Source organism: Orycteropus afer, unplaced genomic scaffold (assembly GCF_000298275.1).
Source record: "Orycteropus afer afer isolate SDZICR_OR568_19922 unplaced genomic scaffold, OryAfe1.0 scaffold00291, whole genome shotgun sequence".
NCBI classification, from domain to species: domain Eukaryota; kingdom Metazoa; phylum Chordata; class Mammalia; order Tubulidentata; family Orycteropodidae; genus Orycteropus; species Orycteropus afer.
This window is the reverse complement of record NW_006921878.1, coordinates 1,238,468-1,264,506: the sequence shown is the minus strand read 5'-3', so window position 1 is coordinate 1,264,506 and position 26,039 is coordinate 1,238,468. Positions and strand designations below refer to the sequence as shown.

Sequence of the window (26,039 nt, the reverse complement as noted above, 5' to 3'; positions counted from 1 at the left end):
GCTAGCCAGTAGCATCTTATCAGAGCATATGCAGGTGGTGGTCCGGGGCCCCCCCTCCTGATAGGACCTGCTGCTACTGAGTCTGAACCCAGTCACACAGCCCCCATTCCCAATTCCTCAAACTCAAGTATAAATAAATATCCCTGCAAAAATGGGAAGTTTAGTGGTCATCTTGAATCCATCCAGCCCACCACCGCTGGACGCTGAATTTGCTAGCAATGTTTTAAGCCTGCTTCCTTTTATCTTTTAAATCCTTTCTCTCCTGATCCTCTTCGTTCCCACTCTGAATAAATGTTCATGTCACTGCCTACGCCTCCAGGGAAGTTTTTCCACCTCTTCCTACCCACTTAGGAAGTTTTAAACTCCCTGGGCAATTTCCATGACAGTATATATTTCCTCGGTTAAATCTCTTTGTTGCCAAATTATCATAGGCATGTACCTTGTAAGAACTGTGGTATGGCATACTTTAAAAAGGAAAACAGAACTTTCACTTCATACGAGTCTTACAATCATGTTTCTAAAAGGTTGGCAGAATTTTTTAAGGAAAAATTACCTGAGGCCATCATAGCCTCTGTATGTCTATCTTGCCTCCTACCACCAACTGGAATTCCATGTAGATCATTTCCTCCTGATCTCCTAAGCATGCTCTCTTCACCACTGTTATGGATAACATTGAGAGGAACACATAGTTGTGCTCATGAAGAACCTGTATATAGACCAGGAGGCTGTTGTTTGAACAGAACAAGGAGATACTGCATGGTTTATTATTAATGATATTGTTTGATAATTTGCATTCTGTGGGATCACCTTTCTTTGGAATGGGTACAAATATGGATCTCTTCCAGTCAGTTGGCCAGGCAGATATCTTTCAAATCTATTGGCATAAGCAAATGAGTGCTTCCAGTTTGTTTGTTGAAATATCTCAATGGGTATTCCGTCAATTCCTGGAGCCTTGTTTTCCATCACTTCCTTCAGTGCAGCTTCACATTCTTTCTTCAATACCATTGGTTCTTCATCATATACCACCTCCTGAAATGGATGAACATCGACCAACTCTTTTGGTACAGTGACTGCACATTCCTTCCATCTTCTTTTGATGTTTCCTGCATCATTCAATATATTGCCCATGGAATCTCTCAATATTGCAACTCGAGGCTTAAATTTTTCCTTCAGTTCTATCAGCTTGAGAAATGCCAAGCGTGTTCTTCCCTTTTGGCTCTCCAACTCCCATGTCTTTTCACATTTCATTATAATAATTGACTTTGTCTTCTCAAGCTGCTCTTTGAAATCTTCTGTTCAGCTCTTTTATCTTGTCATTTCTTCCATTTGCTTTAGCTACTTACTCTTTATTCAAGGGCAAGTTTCAGAGTCTTTTCTGACATCCATTTTGGTCTTTTCTTCCTTCCCTGTCTTTTTAATGACCTTTTGCTTTCTTCATGGATGATGTTCTTGATGTCATCCCACAATTCCTCTGATTTTTGGTCACTGATGTTCAATGCATCAAATCTATTCTTTATATGGTCTCTAAATCCAGGAGGGATATATTCAAGGTCATATTTTGGCTCTCATGACTTGTTTTAATTGTCTTCAACTTCAACTTGAACTTGCATCTGAGAAGTTGATGGTCTGTCCCACAATCAACTCCTAACCTTGTTTTGGCTGAAGATACTGAGCTTTTCCATCACCTCTTACCATAACATAGATAAATATATAATGATGTAATCTCCCACATGATGTGATCAACCAATCAGTTGTAAGAGGATTAAGGTGGGCTGCAACACCCTTTCTAAAGTCACATACCTGATCAGATGTAAGGGAAGTTTCACTGGGGTTTGCCATGCAACACCTTTAATCTTACTAGAGATAAAAGGAGAGAAGCAAGCAGAGAAGGAGGACCTCATACCACCAATAAAGAAGTGCCAAGAGTGGAGTGTGTTCTTTGGCCTTGTAGTCCCTGCAGTGGGAATCTCCTGGAAACAGGTGGCAGAGAGAGACAGAAAGGCTTCCCCTAGATCCAGCACTCTGAATTCAGATTTCTAGCATCCTGAACCCTGACAGAATAAATTTGTTTGTTAAATCCATACAGTCATGGTGTTTCTATTATAGCAGCACTAGATAACTAAGACAGATACCATGCTTGGTAAAAGTAGAGGGTCAACAAAAAGAGGAAGGCACTCAACAAGAGGAATTGACACAGTGGCTGCAACAATGGCCTCTGTAGGGGAACAGGCTTCTGCGAGGCCAAATATGGTTATACTATTGCTTTCTGTTAAGGAGCTCTGGTGGCACAGTGCCTAAGGCATTTGATTGCTCACCAGAAGGTTGGCAGTTCAAACCCACCAGCCACTCCATGGAAGGAAGGTGGGGCAAACCACTTCTGTAAAGATTTATTGCCTCAGAAACCCAGTGGAGGTCTCTATGAGTAAGAATCAATTTGATAGCAAGTGGGTTTGGTTTTGGTTCTTCATTGCTTTCTGTTAGCTTATTTTCTTCATGCTAAATCACTCTCATGAAACATTTGTTGGAGTGGCCTTGGAGGTCTGGGGCCCTGGAACTGAGGCATAAAAACCTTGCCTCCCTTTGGGGGATGCAGAGGCTTGAGACTGCCCTGCAGGCCCCCGGGGCACTGCTTTGTAAGTAAGTCCTTAATAAACTCCCTTATCAGTATCCTCTATCTAGCAGCCTCATCCTTTGGTCTCTAGGCCCCCTCCTTATTGGCAGACAAATTAGAGTTAATAGTCTGTGCCCAGATAATTGGTGAGCCAGCCAGGAGACCGAAGATATGGCTGATAAAGGAGAGGCACCCACCAGGAGAAATCCTGAGCCAACAAGCTCCATGCAGGATGGTCTGGCTGAGGTATGCAGACCACCGTATGAGTAGAGATCCCAAAAAATGCCAAGCAGCATAGCATGGTTGTGGGAAAGTTCATGACATCACAAGCATAGTAAAGAGGCTAAAGGAAGGTTGGTAGCCAGAACAGGGGTCGCTGCTATGGTCGGTTCAGCTGGTTACCAATGCCCACTTAGCTGTGAAAGCATGCATCAAGTACTGCAGGAGGACCTCCACTTGGCAAGGAATATGACAGTTGTGCACAGCTACAACTAACATTCAAAATAACCACCTGGGTGAGCAGGTACAGCAGGTACACACGCTTGCCCACAGGTTTGCAAAAATGGAGGTGAATGGAGGAGAAAACGGTTTGGGGAGAGCAAGCAGTGAGCTGGAACATGAGGGAACCCAGTTACCCACCTGATTGTCACCCTGCCTGCTGCCTCTTCTCCATCAACTAGAGGCTGGCAGGGGTTCAGTGCATTGTCTCGGCTCCTCCCTCTTGCTTAGGCTGTGAAGGTAGCAAGAGGAAGCCGGGGGGAGGAAGGGTGTACCAGAATGAGTCTGCCAGAGAGGGCAAGCTCCTGTGTTTATAGCATTAGGGGAAACCACTTGCCTGTCCTCTTTGCCTTCTCTCCCCTTCCTTATTTTCCCCTCACTTGCTGCCAAAGTCAGTAAAAAGGAGCTTAACACCCACCATGATGGGCCAGGCAGTAGATTATTGCTAAAGGAAAACAGAGATCTGACGGTTGGCCTCAACCCCTAGCAGTGCCTGCTGCAGCTGAAGCTCAGAACAGCTGATCTGGGTGAAACTGAGGGGGCAAGAGAGAAGGGGGTAGGAGCTGTATAAAATAAGAAAAAAAAGGGGGGGGGGTCTTGAAAAAAACCTCTAGGATGGTCGACCATCTGAAAGCCCCTTGATAGTAATCTGAAAGCAGATGTGGGTGAACTAAGTGGAGTTTCGGTCAGCCTGCAGGAGAAGTTGAAGCCAGAGTAACCCTATGCTCTCTGTGAATTATTGCCCCCCCCCCTCCATTAGGAAGTGCTCCTTGACTCCAGGTAGACCCTTAGGGACTAGGGGTTGGGGCCCTGATCATCAGTAGGTCAGGGTCTTGAAGAGGGACCAGAGGCCCCATAAAATCACAATACATTGTCAAGGACAGTGTCAAGGACAAACAAGCCATAAGTACTAGCTCTGGTAGAGCGGAATGCACCTTATCTTTAGAGACTTTAAACGGTTTCAAGGCTTCCCTCCTTCACAACTGACATTCCTGGAGTGGATTCTCTGTGGAAAATTCCACAGGTGAAAATGGTAAAAAACAGTCCAGAAGTGGGATGCAGCATGGATCTTCTGTACGGACCACTTACCACGTGTGGTAGTTAAATGTCAGCTCGGCTGGGCCTGGCTGAGAGGCTGGGCAGCTGGTGGCAGTTACTCCCCATGATGACACTGACAGTCAACTCCATGATGAGATCTACCACAAGCAGCTGAGTAGCTGCTTTACGGCTGTGGTCTGCTTCCCATATATAAGCAGCAGCTTTGGGCATGGTCTCTAGCCTATGGCACGCTTGAACACCGCATGTAGCTGTGTTGTTGTTCAGCAGCCTGCCATGCTCTACCAACCTTTGAACTTTCAATGGACTTGAATTAACGGCCTACTGTGTGGTTTGGTAATATAGTTGTTGTTGTTATGTGCTGTCGAATCAGACCCGACTCATAGCGACCCCTCCTTGGGTTTCCAAAGCAGTATCACTATGGAAATACATTGCCCCATCTTCCTTCTGAGGAGTGGCTGGTGGGTTTGAACCATCAGCCTTCTGGTTAGCAGTCAAGTGCCTTAGGCACTATGCTACCAGAGCTCCTTTGGTAATATAGGGACTGTGCCTTTTCACTTGTCAACCTTGGGCTTGTCAGTCTCAGCAGCCAGCAGCTAGCTGTCTGAGTGAAGAAAAGCCTCTAGCTTCAGTGGGCTGGGTGCAGGAGGTAGAGCTGAAGCCCAAGGTTGGGGGCGTTCATGCAGCCCCTAGAGCCTAGCACTTTGAACTCAGACTAAAGCCTCCAAATTGTAAGAGAATAAACTCCTGTTTGTTCAAGCATCCCATTTGTGGTATATTCCTGTCAGAGCAGCACTAGGTGACCAGAACACATGGCATGGTTGCTAGGGACTTGACTCTTTTCTTTCCCTGCTACTGTCTTATTGGTTTTATCATATTGATGACATCACATTAACTGCTCAAGATGTTTCTCTGTTACAGGATTGTCTAGACAATCTAAGCACCTACCTACAGGGGAGAGGGTGGGCCATGAATTTCCAAAAGATTGAGGGGCCAGTAATGTTGGTAAAATTCCTAGCGGTTTTCTGGTTTGGTAAGACCCATGTGTTGACAGGCTTACCCCACTCCCAGGACACCAAAAGAAGTACAGGCCTTTGTGGGCCTTTTAAGGGTGTTGGAGGGCATTTATACCCCAATTGGCCCAATGTTTAAGACCACTCTAGTAACTGGTAAAAAGGAATATTTCTTGGGATTGGGGCGAAAAACAACATCAAGCTTCCAGGAAAGTGAAAGTGTTGGGTGCACAAGTGAAAATGTTAGGTACAAGAAGGACCACATCAAAATGACACCTCCCTCCCGAGTACATGCTAGGGCACCACTGGAGCCACCATCCCTCTCTCAGTAGAGAGGCCTGTTGCCAGATGTCTCATTCAAAAATGGCTCTAGCCAAGTTACATGAAAATGGTTCAGAGCAAAGCAATCAATAGGTCAAATTAAGGGCTGCATGGATGATCATCACCCACAAGTCCTAGCCCTTATCTGCACAGCTGGAAGGTAGCCTGTGAGTTAACTTGTGTATGGGCCAATGACATGACAGTGGGAGATAATGGGCAAGGTCTAGTGGAGGAAAGCTCTGTAACAGGACATCTGGTATTGCCTCCAAATCTCAGATGCTGACCTGTTTGTCATGTAGCAGCCCATTTCTCTCTCCCTGCAGAAGAAGAAGCAAGAAGCAAGTGCTATAGTACACATTAAAACAGTGCATCCAGAAGGGAAAGCTGGCCACCACAGTGTCTGTATTGGTTAGAAAATAGCCAGAGACAAACGTAACAGTGAAGTATAGTGATTTGGTGGCTGTTTTATAAAACTGCCCTGTTTGCTTCTAACAACATCCAAGGTGTATGCTCCAGAATCCTGAACCATATACATAAGGGAACACAGCCAGTGACAGAATAGCTGATTATCAGACAAAGCTCCTCTGACAGCCTGGGCCAAAGTACTGCCTTTAGTTTTGAAGTTGATAAATTTCGCTTCCACTGGGACTTTAGGAGCTCTGGTGGCATAGTGCCTAAGGCATTTGACTGCTAACCAGAATGCTGGCAGTTCAAACTCACCAGCCACTCCTCAGAAGGAAGACTGGGCAACCTACTTCCATAGTGATACCACCTCAAAAACCCAAGGAGGGGTTGCTATGAGTCGGATCTGACTTGATGGCAGGGAGGATTTTTGTTGTTGTTTGGGACTTTAGCTCCCATTTGCCAGACTTGGAACTCTGAGTGACCCTTCAACCATGAGATGAGTGACATCACAAGTTCCAGAAATGTAATTGCCCAGGTTGTTGCCAGAAAAAAACAGCATGGTCCTGTGAATGCCTCACTCAGGACATGGCATCAGGAAGTGGAATCAATCTATTTGCACTTGGAATGGGTTATCCCACCAAGACAGACTTGTGTTACTTCACTTGACTGGAGGTGGAGGAATGACCAGCCTAATGTGGTACAAAAAGAGTGTGGGAGCATCTTCCAACCTCATCTAACTTCATAAGGGGGAAGGATCAAGATTCACATCAGCAGCCTAAGGGTCAGTCATTCCTATGAAGCAGAGGTGAGACATGCCACCACCCTGCAATCTCTTTACTATTCTGACACCAACTGTCTCTCCCATGGCACTCTTTATTTCTCTGCTGGGTTCGGTAATATGTTGCAACAGCCACACTGAACTCACACACAATACTCATAATTATGGAGTTTTATTAGGGAAGTAACAAGCTACAATTCAGGTTCAGGAATGCTCAGGATGGAATTCTTCAATCCCAACAGCTGCAGGCATGACTCTTTGGCTCTTGGCCTCCTGGTCTGGTCTCTGCCCTACTTGGACAAGTGTTACCAAGCTCTTTCAGCTCTGCTGGTAGGTGTACTCCACTCTGCCAGCAAGCCTCCTGCCCAATGCACTCAGCTTTGTTGTTCTGTGGGCAGGCAAGCCCATCACTCTGTCTCGTGACATTCTTTTAGTTCTGCTGCCTTCTCTGCTATCTGAGTGCAGGGATCTTGGGTCCAAGGACATGTTCCAGTTCTGGCTTTTCTGTCTTGATGGTAATGAGGTCCCCCTTTCCTTCTCTGTTGTTGTTGTTAGGTGCCATCATTTCCGACTCATAGCGACCCCATGCACAGCAGAACGAAACATTGCCCAATCCCGCCCCAGCTCCACAATCCCTGCTATATACTTGAGCTCATCATCACAGTCACCATGTCAATCCATCTCATTGAAGGCCTCCCCCTCTTTCGTCAACCCTCCACCCTACCAACTATGACATCCTTCTCCAGGGAATGGTCCCTCCCTTCTGACAACATGAATGAAGTAGGTGAGATGAAGTCTGGTCATTTTTGCTTCCAAGGAGCATTTTGGGTGTACTTCCTCCAGGACAGATCTGTTAGTTCTTTTAGCAGTCCATGGTACTTTCAGCACTCTTCGCCAGCACAACTCAAAAGCATCAACTCTATTTCAGTCTTCCTTATTCATTGTCCAGCTCTCACGTGCATATGAGGCGATTGGAAATATCATGGCTTGTGTCAGGCGCACCTTAGTCCTCAAGGAGACATCCTTGCTCCTCAGCACTTGAAACAGTTCCTTCGTGGTTGACTTTCCCAATGCTACACATCATCTAATGTCCTGACTGCTGCTTCCGTTGGCATCGATTGTAGAACCAAGCAACGTGAATTCTTTGACAACCTCAATCTTCTCTCCATTTATGATGCTGCTCATTCGTCCAGTTGTGAGGATTTTTGTTTTCTTTATGTTGGGATGTAATCCATACTGCAGACTGTATTCTTCAACCTTCATCAGTAAGTGCCTCAAGTCATCCTCACTTTCAGCAAGCAAAGTTGTATCATCTGCATATCTCAGGTTGTTAATGATTCTTCCTCCAATCCTGATGCCACATTTTTCTTCATATAGTCCAGCTTCTCAGATTATTTGCTCAGCATATAGACTGAATAAATATGGGGAAAGGATACAACCCTGATGCACTCCCTTCCTGATTTTAAACCAAGTAGTGTCCCCTTGTTCCTTTCGAACAACAGTCTCCTGGTCACGGTACAGGTTCCTCATGAGTACAATCAAGTGCTCAGGAATTCCCATTCTTCTCAATGTTATCCATAATTTGTTATGATCCACACAATCAAATGCCTTTGCATAGTCAATAAAACACAAGTAGATATCTTTCTGGTATTCTTTGCCTTGAGCCAAGATCCATCTGACAGCTATGATATCCCTTGTTCCACGTCCTCTTCTGAATCCAGCTTACACCTCTGGAAGTTCTCTGTCAATATACTGCTGCAAATGTTTTTTAATTATCTTCTGTAAGATCTTATTTGCATGTGATATTAATGATATTGTTCTATAATTTCCACAACCTGTCCTTCTCTAGGACAGCTCATTTTAAGCCTAGAAGAATGGTAAAACTGACCAATCTCCATGTTAGGGTTCCAAATACTTATTTGGACAGTCCCATCCCCACACAGGTGCCACGAACCTTATTTACATTACTAACAAGCTATTCAATCCTCTTGCTGGACCACAAGTGCCTTATAGTTGCATAGCTCCACCCAGTCATTCAGTGGGAGTCACAAAGACCATGGCTAGAAGAGCTATACCAAGTAATTCACTGAACCACACATAGGAACCCACCATCCTGCTTCATGTTGGTCCTCAACAGTAACACTTTACTTGGACTCGGATGATGGCTACAGCATGAGGGACAGAGCTGGCTCTGCTTTTCTAGCATACAGAGAAACAGGTGACCTCCACAGGGCAGCATGTAAGGTACACTCAGAGAAAATGCTTAAGACAGCTGCCATTCTCACCAAGGAGAAGTCACCAGTGTGATCCTAACATAAGGGATTTATCTCTCATTACTACTGAACACCTGTCTTTCCAACTGCAGGTTATGTTCTACCCAGCTTTCTTCCTTTTGTGACTGCCAACATCTTCACAGAGTGGGCTCACAGCAGCTGCTGGATATTGCACAACTCCCCTTATCAAGTCTCTGGCTAGAACTACTCCTTCAGCTGTGGCACACAGCTCTAAGTGGGAGGTAACAGGAGAGAAAGGCAAAATGACAGCTGATTCTTTAAGAGGGGAAGAGTACTTTCATCTTAAAATATTTGGTTGTGAAAAACAGTAAAAGCTAAACTTGAGGGTGTGTAATAAGTTGCAAAAGGCTTGAGAATAAGTGAACTTTACTTGCCTTGGTTTATAATACTTGCGAAAATGAGTTTGACTCATAAGATGGAAAAAAGGACTGGTTAATCTTTCACTCCAAAATGTTATTAAATTAGGAGTTAGTTCAGTCTTTAAAAGGGAGTAAGTTGGACCAAATGTAGTGTCTTCCTCTGGCATGATAACCTTTAGACTGCTTCTGTTTCTTCCCTTGGCACTGTAGAAGTGATGGGGCAAACTGAAGCTCTAATTCTACTCAACAGGGAAATTGTGTGGCTATTAACTACCAAGATCCCCCATTTGAGGAAGGTGGAAGGTGGATGGCTCTGTGTTCACTGCAGTCACTCAAGGTGGGACATGTGCCATGGTGAATACCCCATGTTGTACCTATACACCAAATTACCACCATTGATTTTTCAGAACCATGAAGTAACAGAGGCCCTGGATACAGCTGGCTGGTCTCTGCGGCCACCTGGTCTTCCTCCTTCCCTTATAGCTGCTGATGGTTTTGCTGGGTGTTGGCCTTTTCCTGGGTATAGGATTGTTTTGCTGTGTTTCCCTTATTGAAGCTGTAGCCAGTGCCTCCAGCTGCAATGCTGGTTAGTTACAATGCCTCCCCTTGGCACCCTCAGGGATCTTGCAGGAGGTGCACCAGTGTATAGCCAGCTTCAAGGTGTGAACTGTAGGGGAACAGACTTTTGTGGGGCCAAATATGGCCATGCTTTTGCTTTCTGCTAGCTCACTTCTGCTTGCTAAAATCACTCTTACATAACACAGGGGTGGCCTTGGAGGCCTGGTGCTCTGGCCCTGAGACATCTTTGTTTACCAGAGCTATAAAAACCCCTGCATCCCTCTGGAGAGCACAGCGATTCAAGTCTGCTCTGTGTTCAGCACAACAACTTGTAAGCAAAACCTTAATAAACTCCTGTATCGCCATCCTAAGGCTGCCAGCCTTTGGTCTCTTGGCTCCCTCCATATTTGGAGACTAATTTTAAAGTATTGGTCTGTTCCCATGGCTCAAATATAGTAATGATTGTGAGGATGGCACAGGACATGTAGTGTTTCATTCTGTTGCACACAGGGGCGCTATGAGTCAGAATCAACGTGATGACACCTAAAACCGTCACCACCACCTGACCCAAGTAGCTCAGTCAGGGCATCACTGGACACGTGTCCTTCCCCCTGCTAAGCTGCCACATCCTCCTCTACAGTCACCAGACCAGCAAATAAAGGGGGGGGGGTTTTGAGGCAGGGCTTCCTCAGTTCCATTACCAGTCCAGTTCTGTGTGCCTTTCTCAGCTTCTGACAACTCATGGGGCCTCAACACCTGCTGTGGGGGGCAGGGAGGTCAGAAGGTACCTCACGGAGCTGCACCTAAGAACTGCAGCGTGAAAACTACCTGTGGTCCCCCGGCACAGCTCTCTTGATGTGCAACTCTACGTTGCACATGCTGGCAGTGATCTGAAGGCTTGCTTTTCAAAATTCTGAGTTATGATGTATGTAATATGACATTTGCTCTCACCTCAGAAGCATGTGGCACGGCTGCAATGTACCACTTGAGAGAGAAGGATTGGATCCCTGATGTTTTGCAGAAGTTATACAGCAGGGCTTGAGAACTTTAGAACAGAAAACGGTCTCATCCCAGGCCCTGGAGATGTAACACTGATGCCCAAGGACAGAAACCCACCAAGCAGGGTCTCCCTTGGGGAGTATGTGGGGTGCATATGACAGAATCCCCAAGTTCTGACTCAGGTAACCTGGATGCTGTGGACTGAACCATATCTCTCATAGATGTGTTCTGTAAATCTATACCTATGGTCAAGGAGCACTGGTGGTGCAATGGTTAAGCACTTAGCTGCAAACCTCAAGGTTGGTAGTCTGAACCCAACAATTGCTCCCCTGGAGAAACATGGGGGCAGTCTGCTTCCATAAAGATTACAGCCTTGGAAACCCTATGGGGCAGTTCTACTCTGTCCTACAGGGTTGCTATGAGTCGGAATCCAATCTACAGCAATCCAATTTATTTGGTCAAAAATTATGTATTATACTTAAAAGAGTACTTACAGAATTCTTTTCCCCTTCCTATTTGTTTCTGAAAAGTAATAAGCAGAAATACACAACATATCATTCCACTTTGAAGATGCTGGTACTAACAAAGGCAATTAACACACTTAGAATTTTATGAGATTATTTTCTTGGCATGAATATTCTAAAAGGATTGCAGTGAATTGCTCGAAGTGGCCTTTCTAGCCACTGTTCTCTATTCTGTGATATATTGTAAATCCTATTATCCATGCCTGTTTTGGGTGGTGTGGTAAAGGTCAGGTATCAACTTGGCTGGGCAGCTGGTAGTAGTCATTCCCTATAATGACTGGCAATTGGCTCTGTTATGGGATTTGCCTTGAGCTGCTGATGGTTAAAGCCATCCACTTGGATTATTGCTATTGGAGCAACACAGGTGGAGTGTATCTTGAGTCCTGCCTTGCTGGAGGATATAATTCATATCACCACTCTTAGCTTCTTTGAAGGAATGCCTACGAATCTCCTGGGAAGGTTCACCCTCCTCTTGCTCTGGTTTTGTGTTTGACTTATCCTCATCTCATGCCTGAATTTGGGACAGCAGTCGTCATCTGATCTGCTGATCAAGGTTCATCAAACCCCGAGAAAGGTTCCTCCAGACCCACTCACGGACCTGGGACTCACTAGCATGCCAGCCTCCACCACTACATGAGATGATCCCTTGGGTGTTGGCGAGTTCTGTGAGGCACTACAGCGAAATACAGAACCCTAAGATGGGAGAAATTACTGGGAGGAGGAGGAGGAGTTAATATCTGAAATGATAGAGTGGCATGGTAGTTTGGACATCTGGGACATCTTTAATCTCTCTGCCTCATGGAGACCAGCCTTGTGCTGACCTTTCTGAGAGAAACTGTTCAAGCAAGGATGATACATGAATTACTTTTCAGGACACTTTCCTGCCTTACATTTGTAATATTCTTCCCTTGTATGTGTTCTCACATGATATTTTAAAGCAGAAGAAGAATTAAAAGCTTTCCCACATTTCTTACAATCATATGGTTTCTCTCCAGTGTGTGTTCTCATATGTATTGGTAAAGATGAGGGACTCTTAAATGCTTTCCCACACTCCTTACATATATAAGGTTTCTCTCCAGTATGCATTCGCAAGTGTCCTCGAAGGTATGAGAGCTGACTGAAAGCTTTCCCACACTGTTTACATTCATAGGGTTTCTCATCAGTATGGGTACTCATATGTGTTCGTAAAGATAAAGGCCACTTGAATGTTTTCCCACACTGATTGCATTCATAGGGCTTATCGCCAGAGTGTGTTTTCATATGTGCTTCTAAGGACACAGGCCAATTAAATGCTTTCCCACATTGCTTACATTCATATGGTTTTTCTCTGCTATGCACTCTCATATGATTTGATAAAAATGAGGGCCACTGGAAGGCTTTGCCACATTCCTTACATACATAGGGTTTCTCTCCAGTATGCATTCTCATGTGTCCTTGAAGGTATGAGATTTGACTAAAGGCTTTCCCACATTGCTTACATTCAAAGAGTTTCTCTTTACTGTGAGTCCTTTCATGCCTACGAAGGTTTTGGAGGTAACTGAAGGCTTTCCTGCATTGCTTGCATTCATAGGGTTTCTCACCTGAATGTGTTCTCATATGTTCTCGTAAATGTTTAGGACAGTTAAAGGCTTTCTCACATTGCTTACATTCATAGGGTTTCTCTCCAGTGTGTGTGCTCATATGTGTTCGTAATGACATGGCCCAATTGAAGGCTTTCCCACACTGCTTGCATTCATAGGGTTTCTCGCCAGAGTGCATCCTTATATGTGCTCGTAAAGATATGGGCCAATTGAAGGCTTTCCCACATTCCTTACATTCATAGGGTTTCTCTCCAGTGTGCAATCTCGTATGTTTTCGTAAAGATGAGGGCCACTTGAACGCTTTTCCACATTCCTTGCAGTCATAAGGTTTCTTTCCAGTATGCATTCTCACATGTTCTCGAAGATATGAGAGTTGACTGAAGGCTTTCCTGCATTGCTTACATTCATAGGGTTTTTCTCCAGTGTGTGTAGTCATATGTGCCCGCAAGGATAAGGGCCATTTGAAGGCTTTCCCACATTGCTTACATTCATAGGGTTTCTCATCTGAATGCATTCTCATATGTGCTTCTAAGTGTATGGGCCAACTGAAGACTTTCCCACAGTGCTTACATTCATAAAGTTTCTCTCCAGTATGTATACTCATATGTGTTCGTAAGGATAATGGCCATTTGAAAGCTTTCCCACACTGATTGCATTCATAGGGTTTCTCGCCCGAATGCGTTCTCATGTGTGCTCGTAAGTATACAGGCCAACTGAAGGCTTTTCCACATTGCTTACACTCATGGCGTTTCTCTCCAGTATGTGTACTCACATGTATTCGTAAGGATAAGGGCCATTTGAAAGCTTTCCCACATTGATGGCATTCATACGGTTTTTCTCCAGTGTGTACTCTCACATGTCTTTTTAAGGATATGGGCCAACTAAAGACTTTTCCACATTGGTTACATTCATAGGGTTTCTCTCCAGTGTGCCTTCTCACATGTCTTCGTAAAGATATGGGCCAACTGAAAGCTTTCCCACATTGCTTGCATTCATAGGGTTTCTCCTTAGTGTATGCTCTTTCATGAGTTTGAAAGGACTGGCGACAACTGAAGCTTTTCCCACATAATTTACACGCATATGGTTTTACTGCATTATGAGATTGTTCATGCATTTTTTTATCTGATGGACAACTACAAGTCTGCATATATTCTTGATATTGGTACAGCTTGTGTCCAGTGTCACTTGTGATGTGACTCTTAAGTGGTGAACAATGCGTGACAACTTTTCCATACTCACTGCATTCATGTGGGTTGAGCAGAACAGAACTTTCCTTGAAAAGATTAGGATTTAAAATCTGGCTGAAGGTTTCTCCACATTGATTATGCTCATTAGTTTCACAGAGTCTCTCAATCATATGATTTCTGTTAAAATGTAGAGAGGCATGTTATTAATAATGCATTAATGGAATATTAATATTTATGAATTATTATTAGGATTCCATTTTAATCATTTCTATAACATGTAGGTTTTCTGTCCTATCTGAATTATGTGAAGGTAGTCTAAACTGAATGTTCTGTAAGAGGGCTCAAAGACAAGACTGTTTGTGAGTTTCTTGCCAACTGTTTCCAACTGAATTATGTTTCAAACACTCAATATACAACTCACATTTAGTGAAAAATAAGCTGTGAAAATTTCTTGTGAATAAAGATGGAACTATGCATCTGTGGGGTTTTTAGCTGTTTGCTTTTCTAATTTCATGGAATACTTAAGATACTCTCTTGGGAGACTGCATTTTCTTATTTGTGCAACTCACCTCAGAGGTATTGCCTGGTTTTTGTGCTGATCTTCAATGCTAAGGCCTTCCCAAATTTTTCCTAAAATGGAGGCCCAACGATCATTTTTTGTGAACTTTGTTATTTTATGTTCCCTGCATAAATTTCCCCCAGAAATATCCTGCTGAGAAACAGACCCATTGGCCTTAAATGAAGTCTTATCATCTGAAACCAAACAAAGAGAACAAATGTTACAAGAAAGAAGACACCAATTAAGTAAAAGAGGCACTGAAGAGTCTGGCTATTTTAGGATTTCATGAATAAAAACATAAAGTATCATAATGGAAAGCAATTCAATAGACATAATAAAATTATCTTACAGATTCCAAAACAAATATTCTCTAGGACCCAAGATGACCCATGAAACCTATATCCACACTGAGGACACAAAGGAAACTTCAAGTTATTTAATCAAATACAAAGAAAAACTCAGTTTACACAGAGACTCTCATGGTCATAGAAAAACTATTAAAGTATGGCTATGACCATGTCTGTGTTACTGCCTAGTGTAGTACACTTCCACATTCCAAATTTTGGAACAGGCTTGATGAGCAAGAAGTTGCTTATTCTATAAACAACTAAATGCAGGAGTACTGACAGCCTTACCTACTGAGGCCAAGTTTCTGAAGGTTTCCAGCATCACGTCTCTATAGAGCTTCCTCTGAGTAGGATCCAGTAAAGCCCACTCTTCCAGAGTGAAGTCCACAGCCACATCCTCAAAGACCACAGACTCCTAAAACATATGACATATGTGTGCAGGAGGATGGGTGAAACTGGTAGAAGTTGGGAACTGGACTCAATTCACAGGCAGTTCAAACAAGATTCTGGAATCTATCAATATCTACTCTATGACTCAGTCATCAGACTTCTTATTCTGCACTAAGTCACAGATTAAACAGCACCACTAATACATGGAATGTGTCTTTGTGGGTTTTCTGTGAACACACCGTGTTTTTTTTTTTTTTTTTTCATGATGATTTTGGTGAAAGTTTGCAGAGCAAATTGATTTTCCATACAGCAGTTCATACACATTTTGTTTCACAACATTGACTGCAATTCCCCACAATATAACAGCTCTCTTCCCACTTTTGCCCTGTAGTTACCTCTTCTCTGTGTCCCTTCTTCCCATGCACTCCCACCCCATCCCACCCCCCATCAAGCTATCCCTGTGCAAACATTGCCCTTCAGTTCTCCCACAACTGGTTGCTCCAAGAAGTGTATCTACCTGATGTAAATGTTCACCCCATATGCCTGTCTATTGTTTGGCTAGAAGCCACAGGAATAAGGTCAGTTCCAGACATGAAGGATAACAAGGGGCCCTTCTCAGAGGTCTCACCAGGCTCTATCAGACCAGCAAACCTGGTCTTTTTTCATGATTTTGAGTTTTGTTCCACATTGTTCTCCCACTCTATCCAGGATCTCCTGCACCAATCTTCCTCTGAGTGGTTGACCAGTTCTTCTGGTCTCAGTGATATAGGCTGAGGATCTCATGGTGCACCAGTCCATTGGACTAATTGTTTCCATGCATCTTTGTTTTTCTTCATTCTTCTTTGCTCTGGACGAGGAGAGATCCTTCATTACATCTAGATGGCCACATGCAAGCTTTTAAGACCCCAGCTGCTATTCTCCAAACTAGGATGTAGAACAATGGTTTTATGTAGTATGTTATGCCAATTGAACTTGATATTCCCTGTGACCATGGTTCTGAGCCCAAAGGTCCAACTACTTGCTCCCTCAGGGTAGCTGGGTGTGGCCAAGAAGCCATGACAACCTTGCCCCTTGTCAGCTCTACTATACACCCTGACATTCTTACAGCTCATACAAATATGCATGTAGAAAAGTCATCTGCCAACCCTATACATGGTCATAAGCACACTCCCCCCCTGCCGAGACATACCTGATCATTCAGCCTGCTCACCCATCTATCTATCCACCTGTAGATCAATGCTTGCTATCATGACAATGCAGTCTGTACATGCAAAAGGGTTCATCTTTGTTGCCTGTACCTCCCATGTACCTCTCTCTGTCTTCCTCAGTGCTGCTGTGTTGATCACTCACTTTTGGTACACTGCCCTTCCCTTCACCCAAATCACTATTTGTCTATGTTGTTGTTGTTATGTGCCATCTATACACAGACTCAAATCTTATTATTCTCTATGAGAATGATCCAAAGCACACTGGAGAAAGAAGAAAAATACTATACAAGTGTAACAACTATTTTTATTTTAAAGCCATCAAATTCTGCATGACAAAAACTCTTTTGTTTCCTTCCTTACTGCTCATCACATAACTCAGCACTACTATCAAGCTCAGGGCCAAATCTAAATGAAGTTTTAAGTAATGTATTATAGTGCTAAGGTTCTATTCCCCTTACCAAACAAGAAGGACCAAGATGCCTGGGAAAAGCCAACTTGAAACAAGGGCCAGCTAGTAACGATATCTCTAAGAACTATAGGCCTTAAAAATAAAACAGATCAGTCCTACTGGCTGAATGAAACTATTCATTTGTACTAGTATTACTTTAACTTATCTGTTAACAGCTCTGGTGGCGCAGTGCCTAAGGCATTTGACCGCTGACTAGAAGGTTGGAGGTTCAAAGCCACCAGCCATTCCACAGAAGGAAGATGGAGCAATCTACCTCCGTAAAGATTTACCACCTGGGAAATCAAGGGGAGTCTTTATGAGTTGGAATTGACTCAGCGGTGAGTTTGGTTTTTTTGGTTTGTGTGATAGTTATCACAGACTCGGTTTCTATTTTTCTCTCTATGTTACTTCATGGAAATAGAAAGTTATTGAAAAATAGAGCTCAGGAAAGAAAGAAATATCACAGGAAAACAAAACAGAAGAACTTAGAACGCCACACATTCCCTATACCCTCAACCCTCGGTGATCCGGGCTACCAGTATTGAGTTCACATACAAACGCACACACAAAGGGTACAGGTTGCCAAAAGAGCTCTTCCCATCAAAGCCATAAAAAGAACATTGGCTTTACTGACCTTGAAAAAGAGGTTAAGTCTCAACTGGCACGCAGTCAACTGAAAGCTAAAACATCTCACTGTGAATTTGCACGTGACTGTAACACACATAAAGGGCTCAGCAGTGCTTGGCTAAAAAGAATACAGTGTCTCAATTTCCAGAAAGATGTGATCCCCAGAGTCACTCTAGAGGCTGCCCTCCCCACTTCACTTATTCCACGCCCCATTGGCCAAATAAGCATAACAGTCCAATCCCTGCTCATAGGAACCAATGCACTGCATGATCACCCTAAGCCCTAGTCTCTGAAAAATATCAACACACTTACACTCTTGAGTAGGGGACAGAGAAAATGCTGTCACACAACAATGCAGATGTTAAAATTTACCTATTCAGCAGACCAGGAACACCCTTATCGTTGGTACAAAGCGAAAGGAGGTCCCTGGGTCACTCTTAATTCCTTTAGGCACAGCTATCTGTGGGGCTTTCTTATAACAAGGACCAGTATCCAGTGTACAAAAAGAGTTAACACACCAGGCCTAGGACTTTTTGCCCTCACAAAGGTCTGTTAGCAAGGCTGGTCCCTGTCTGGTGTGTAAGAGCATGGACTGAAGGAGGGTTCCATCTAGTATTTGTGATGAGTTGCTCACTGTGCCTAATAGTTCATGCAAACAACATGGTGTGTACTGAATCCCTGATTTCCTTCTGAGTGTCTGGAATTTTGGTAGATGCTAGGGAGAGGGTGCTTATGTGATTACATGCCAACACATACTCCAAGAACTGAGACCCTAATAAGCTTCACCAGGAGAAAACAGTTCACACAACTTAACTGCTGTAGGAATGAAGAGTAACCTGTATGACCCCACTGGGAGAGGACTCTTAAAAACTTGCAGCTCCTGAATTGTACACTTAAATATAGTTAAAACTCCTTGAGTATTATACTCTTCCAAGAGCTATCTATGTGGAATCAAAGTGACAACAGCAACTAGAAAGATTAGATAGGAACCTTAGGGGGCAGTGAGTTCATGGTGATGCCGGAGCAGTAACTCAGAGAAAGGGTGAGCGTGGTTGCAAAACTCAAAGAATGTAATCAATGCAGAGTTGTTCATGTAGAAAAGGCTGAAATTGTGTCTATTTTGCTGTGTATATTCTCAACAAAAAAAAAATAAAATTGAAAAGGAAGAAATTGTTTTTGGTGAAAATGCAATGGATAACAGTTTCATATCTTTGATAAATTCAGAGCTTCACAGTTTAATGCAAAAGAATTGGACTTAATAGAATGTAGGGAAATAAAAGCAGCTACACAATGAGATTCTTTGACCTTTAAATTTCACTCCTTAAAATGTCTGTAGAAATCAAACAGGAATAGAATGGAAAGTCCTCCAAATAATAAAGGTCATCTATGCAAAACCAACAGCCAACATTATTCTCAATGGAAAGAGACTGAAACCATTTCCCCTGCAAACAGGAACCAGATGAGGATGCCCTCTATCACCACTTCTATTAAACATGGTATTGGAAGTCCTAGCCAGGGCAATAAAGCAAGAAAGGGAAATCAAGGGCATCCAAATTGGTTAGAACAACTAAAACCACTGCTATTTGCTTATGATATGATCCTATACCTAGAAAACTCAAGAGACTCAGTAAAAAAAAAAAAAAACCTACTGGGACTAACAGGGGACATCAAGCTCAATTAGCATAACATACTACATAACATACAAAACACTGTTCCACCTCTACTTTGGTGAGTAGCAACTGGGATCTTAAAAGTTTGCAAGCAGCCATCTAGATCCAACAATGGGTCTCTCCTTGCGCAGAGCAGAGAAGAATGAAGAAAACCAAAGATTCATGGAAACAATTAGTCCAAGTGACTGGTACACCATGTGATCCTCACACTATACGACTATGAGACCAGAACTAGATGGTGCCGGGCTACCACTGTCAACCACTTGGAAGGGTATCTATGTAGGAGATCTTGAATAGACAGGGAGGACAATGTGGAACAGAACTCAAAATCATTTGAAAAAAAAAAGGGGAGGAACCAGGTTTGTTGGTCTGATAGAGCCTGGTGAACCACTAAAGACTATGGCCCCTAGCTGCCCTTCAGGTCTGGAATTGAACCCACACCTGCGGCTTCCAGCCATACTAAAGACAGGCATATGAGTTGAACACTTACCTGAGGTAGATATACTCCTTGGAAAGAACCATCATGGGAGAAAGAAGGGCTGTTTATGCACAGGGAGGCAGATCAGGGGGCAGGAGTACATGGAGGGAAGGACACAGGGAAGAGGTAACTATCAGGAGGAAGTGGGTACCCGGGGCAGGCCTCAAGGGGCACACCGAAGGGAAGGCCCCTCCTCTCATGTTGCCTTGGGGTAAATTGTAGTCAATGTCATGAGACAAAGTGCATGTGAACTGTCGTATGGAAAGTGAATTTGCTCTGTAAACTTTCACCCAAATCACAATAAAAAAAAATTTAAAAAAGCTGGACTATATAAAGAAGAACATGGCATCAGATTAGGGAAGACTCACTAACAACCTATGATATGCAGACGATACAATATTGCTTCCTAAAAGTGAAGATGACTTAAAACACTTACTGCTGAAGATTAAAGTCTAGTCTGTAGTATGGATTACACCTCAACATAAAGAAAACCAAAGGCCTTATAACTGGACCGATAAGCAGCATCACAATAATTAGAGAAAAGACTGAAATTGTCAAGGATTTCATTTTATTTAGATCCACAATGAACACCTATGGAAGCAGCAGTCAGGAAATCAGACACTGTACTGCACTGGGCAAATCTACTACAAAAGACCTCTTTAAAATGCTGAGGAGCAAAAATGTCACTTCGAAGACTAAGGTGCGCCTAACCCAAGCCATCTTATTTCCAACCAACTCATATGCATGTGTAAGCTAGACAACGAATAAGAAAGACCAAAGAAGAGTTGATGCTTGCGAATTGTGGTGCTGGTAAAGAACACTGAAAACACCGTGGACTGACAGAAGAACGAACAAATCTGTCTGGAAGCAAGAATGGCCAGACTTCGTCCCACTTACTTTGGTCATGTTGTCAGAAGGGACCATTTCTTGCAGAAGGATGTCATGCTTGGTAAAGTGGAGGGTCAGTGAAAAAGGGGAAGGCCCTCAACGAGATGGACTGACACAGTGGCTGCAAGGATGGGCTCAAGCACAGCAAGGATTGTAAGGCTGGCGCACGACTGGGCTGTGTTTTGTTCTGTCGTACATGGGGTTGCTATGAGTTGTAGCCAACGACAGCACCTAACAACAACAACCTCTCAGGAATACAGATGCAAAATTCCTCAACAAAATATTACCAAATTGAATCCAAGAATGTATAAACAGAATTATACACCATGACTAAATGTATTCCAGATATGTAAGACTGATTCAACATTTACAAGTCAATCCATGTAATTCATCGTACATCCTCTCAATAGGCAAGAGAAGAAAAATCTTATGATACCATCATAAAAAATAAGCAAACCCACTGCCATTGAGTGGATTCCAACTCACAAAGACTCCCATTGGGTTTCCAAGGTTGTAAATCTTTGCCCTTTCTTCCTTCTGTGGAATGGCTGGTGGATTGGATTTGAACCACCAACCTTGTGGTTAGCAGCCAAATGCCTTAGGGAGGGCACCACCAGAGCTCCTGATAACATCATAGATGCAGAAAAAAAAAAAACAGGTATTGAAAATATCCAATACCCATTCATGGTAACTATTAAAAAACAAACAAACAACAGTAATAGAGGAGAACTTTAATTTGTTAAAGAAGTCATAGAAAAAAGCTACAGGTAATCCCCTTAAGGGTGAGAAATAAGATACTTTCTCCCTAAGACCAGCAACAAGACTAGAAAAGGCAATAAAGATAATAGAGATTGGGAAGTAAAAAATAAAATGCCTTTTCTGGTATGACCGTCTATGTAGAAAATCACTTTGAATGATGGTGTTGGTGAAGTATACTGAATATACACCATAAAGTGCCAGAAGAATGAACAAATCTTGTCTTGGAAGAATTACAGCCAAAACGCTCCTCAGAAGTGAGGATGGTGAGACTTTGTCTCATGCACTTTGGACATGTGATCAGGAGGGACCAGTCCCTGGAGAGGGACATCATGCTTGGTAAAGTAGAGGGTCAGTGAGAAAGACGAAGACCCTCAGTGAGGTGGATTGACACACTGGAACCCACTTGTTGTTCCAACTCACTATGCTGGAACCCACTTGACAGCACCTAACAACAAAGACTACTGTTACAAACCTAACAGGAAGAACAAATGGCCAAAAATTCATGAAGTGTCCTTAATAACAAAGTGGGGTTTTTGTCTAACATACATCAAGGATTTTAAAATGGTAGGAATCCAGACAGCATAGTGTTAGCAGAGGGGTGGAGAAGAGATCAATGGCAAGAACAGAGTCCTTACAGGACCCCTGTGTATAGAAATGTCATGCCAATTTTGTTTAATCTCTGCATGCATTATTTAGTTAAGATCAACAGAGGAAACTTCTACAAACCATACTTTACTTTCTAATAGGTTCTAGTTACAAGTGGAAGTAGCTTTACTTATAGGAAACCTAGACCTAACCCTCCAAATACTAACATTTATGAAAGTACAAACCGTCAACAATGGAAACTGTCACATCTCTTCGTAAATACAGTGACAAGTATCATCAGTATTTGTACTTCTGCTTTATCTGAAACTGGGGTGTATTTTCAGGAATGTGTTGCTTATTTAACACACTGGGGTTGGAGTCTCAGCTGATAAATATCCTAGGACTTTCAAGGATTACCATAAGGTTTCAGCAGTTTTTCTCATATCATTTGAGATAGGAATTCAATTGCCTTAGGAATTGGATGTGTTGTTGTCAGCTGTGGGGTCAGCCCAGAACTCACGGTGATCCCATACAACAGAATGGAACAAAATGCTGTCTAGTCCTCTGCCATTCCCCTTCTTGTGACTGGACCATTGTCATCCACAGGGTTTTAATTGGCTGACTTTTGGTAGATCATCAGGCCTTTTTTCCGAGCCCATCTTAAGTCTGGCAGCTCTGCTGAAACCCTGTTCAATTTCACAGCAATCCACAGACAGACAGGTGCTGACTAACCATGAGGAGCACTGGCCAGGAGTCTACCAGGTCTCCCAGGTGGAAGGTGAGAATTCTACCACTGAACCACCAACGCCCAGAAATAGTGCAGCTTCTTAAACTTCAGTTTTTTAACAGATGCACACACTTACAAAAACTATCTACAAAATGAAAAGTATATCTAAGAAATATATCCATCTCCTATCTTGCAGCTTTCTTATCAAAAAGGAACAAAACATTGTATTTGGATCCAGAATTCTCTTGTCTTACTAACATTTCATCTTCAAATTCACTGACATTTTCCCAAAGTAAAATAACGATCGTACATACTCAAACAATGGAAGAAGTTGTGGTAGTTCAGTTTGTATCTCAACTTGGCTGGACCTGATTGAGTGGCTGGGCAGTGGGTGGGAGTTATTCCCCATGATGAGACTGGCAATCAATTCCATGGTGGGCTCTACCACAAGCAGCTGAGTAGCTGTCTTTGGGATGTGGTCTGCTTCCTGTAGATAAGGAGAAGCGTTGGGAATGGTCTCTAGCCTATGGCACTCTTGGACCCTGCATGTAGCTGTGTCGTTGCTCAGCAGCCTGCCATGCTCTGCTGACCTTGGACTCACAATGGACTTAAGCAAATGGCCTGCCGTGTGGTTTGGTAACATTGGGACTGTGCCTTTTTACTTCTCAGCCTCAGCAGCCAGCAGCTGTCTGAGTAAAGAAAAGCCTCTAGCTTCAGTGGGCCAAGAGCTGGAGGCAGAGCTGAAGCCCAAGGCTGAGGGGCTTTCACCCAGACCCTACAGCTTGGCACTTTGAACTTGGACTTAAAGCCTCCAAATTGTAAGAATAAACTCCTGTTTATTTAAGCCATCCAATTTGTGGTATAGGTAGCCAGAACAGAAGGTTACCAAAAACTTCCGGAAACGACTTTTATGGCAGCAGTATTTGCTAAAGGAATCCGAAACAAAGAAAAGTCAATATGACCCATGTCACCTTAGTTTTGTTTATTTCACTGTATATAAACTACATTTCAATAAAATGTATTAAAAAAAAAAAAAAAAAAAGCCAGTATGAGTAGCAGCTCAGATAAGCAGGCTGCTTCACCCACCGCTCACAAGGAACCCACATTTGAAAGGTAAAACACATTTCTAAGCTTTGGGTCTAGATTCTCAGTGCTGAAAGACAACCACTAGAGTGGATGCGTCCCGGGTGATAGATGGTGGGGATTAGCTCTGGGACCTTCACACACACCCCTGTCCCCTTGCATAGGAAAACGCTCCCTCCATTCTGACAAGAGAGCAAACACTCCCTCCTGATCAGCTTAGGGTTCTGAAACACAAATGAAATCGCAAATCAAATAGCTTTTCTCCAGGAGTCTGAGATCTGGGAATGTGGGAAGGGGTCTGGGAGTTGAAGGATTTACTACCAGCTCTAGGCAGACCTAGGCATGGAGGACAGGGTCGTGGCTTTAGACATCTGCTTCCCACACATCTGGACGCCTTGGGGGAAAACCAGAACCCTAAGAGCCCCACATCCCCTCATCCTGTCTCACCCCGCCTGGCTCTCTTGAGAGTACCTCCCATTCAAGACCCAGCAGACCGAGTCGGACCCTCCCCCACGGTCTGTGAGGGACGCGGGGTTCTGGCCAAGGCAAGGTCGTCACGAGTGGGGACTGACAGGACGCCCCGGGTGCTGCCTGCCGGCGCACTCCGCCCTGCGAGCCGAAGGGGCCGAGGGCAGAGCCGCCCCTCCGCGAACTCGGAATTGGAGACCACAGAGTGGAGGCGAGGCCCTGGGGCCACAGACAAGTTGACTTCCAGCCAGTGAGAACCAGCATCTTCCCTCTCCTTTCCCCGTCTTGGGACACCTTGCCCCGAGCTCACCATCTTCCGGCTTCTGGAGACCCTTCGGCGTCCTCTCCGCGAGGACCAAGAAAATCAAGGACCCAGCGGCGACCCTACGGAACGTTCGCGCGGCGACCGCGCGAAGCAATGATGTTTCACTACGTTTGCGGCGCAGCCTCCAGCCTCCCCGGTCTCTGAATGGATAGTTTTCCACGTTCCGCCCTGGCGTTCCTGATTGGACAAACCGGCTTCCCTCGTTGCTAAATGACATAAGACTTCCTTTGACGCTCCGCGGAGCTGACTGGCTTCCTTCTGGCCCCGGCCCCCGGACGTCCGCATTTGACGCACGCGCTCTGGACCCCGGCGGAGTCTGGCCTCACCCCTCGTCCTGTCTGGGCCATCGGCCCCGCACTCACCATCTCCGCCTTACACACTTCTACCGGCATCCTCTCCGCGGAGCCTGGGGTAACAGAGGTTGCGCGGAGCAGGCGATACATGATCCCGTAGTAAACACTTCGGAAGTGGCTTCTCCACGGGACTTTGTGACCTTTTGCGGAGTTTGGAGACGCTCTGGTGGCACAGGGGTTAAAGCATTCGGCTGCTAACCAAAAGGTCGATGGTTGGAACTAACCACGCACTCCGCGAGATAAACAGGAGGCAGTCTGCTTCCCTAAAGATTTGCAGCCTTGAGAACCCCATGGGGCAGGTCTACTTTATCCAAAAAAGGGCTGCCGGGAGTCGGAATCCGCTGGATGTAAGTGTTCAGTGCGCGGAGTTTTATTTACCGTCTCCGTCTTCCGGCTACGCTGATTGGACAGCTCTCCAAGCGGCCCCACCTAATGACAGCTAAATGACAGGTGGGACAGGACCACGGAGGAATGAGTAGGCTGGGCTTCCGCCGGCCCCGCCCCTATGTTGCCTGCTTTAACACAAGGCCTCTGGCCCCAGGCTGACAATGGCTTCTCCGTTCCGCGGTCTCCTGCGTCTGCACATGTTACGGGGAAAAGAGTGCCCTCTGTTCTCGGCTAAAAGAGCTCAGCTCAGTGTATTCATTTTCATATATACTGGAAAAATGTAATATAGTAAAACCTGTGAAAATCCTTTCCCACCAAAACGGGGGGAAAGGTAAGACTGCACTGTCAAAGGTGGGAAACAAAAGACCTGGAAAAACAGGGCAGTTCTGGCGAGTTCTCTCTCTCTCAGGTTTCACTGGAATACAGTTTTGCACCTCTTAGACGTAAAATACAACTCAGATGTAAGTCTAAGCCTGCTGTGCCTTTGAGTTTCCTCACACACAGGCTGGAAAACACAGAGACATGGACAAACCACAGCCACTCCTGCCTGGACA

At 44.2% G+C, this 26,039-nt stretch overlaps 1 protein-coding gene across 1 annotated transcript; it reads right to left on the bottom strand.

Annotated features, from left to right (window-relative positions):
* Positions 1 to 12,277: 12,277 nt before the first annotated feature.
* Positions 12,278 to 25,188, bottom strand: LOC103205691 (zinc finger protein 709-like). Its single transcript, XM_042782328.1, has 5 exons — positions 25,108 to 25,188; positions 15,378 to 15,504; positions 13,771 to 14,013; positions 12,937 to 13,686; positions 12,278 to 12,684 (listed from the first exon to the last, which is right to left on the bottom strand). Exons 1-5 carry the CDS (start codon positions 25,186 to 25,188, stop codon positions 12,278 to 12,280), a joined length of 1,608 nt encoding a protein of 535 aa, XP_042638262.1.
* Positions 25,189 to 26,039: the final 851 nt, after the last annotated feature.

What these genes read in the sequence shown, in the direction of transcription:
- LOC103205691 (XM_042782328.1), bottom strand. Translation starts at nt 25,188, where the DNA reads ATGTATCGCCTGCTCCGCGCAACCTCTGTTACCCCAGGCTCCGCGGAG. An exon ending in CAGAAACTTGGCCTCAGTAG is followed by an intron (nt 14,014 to 15,377) that starts GTAAGGCTGTCA and finishes CTCATGAAAGAG; the next exon opens with CATACACTAAGGAGAAACCC. An exon ending in GCCCTTATCCTTACGAATAC is followed by an intron (nt 13,687 to 13,770) that starts ATGTGAGTACAC and finishes ACTTACGAGCAC; the next exon opens with ACATGAGAACGCATTCGGGC.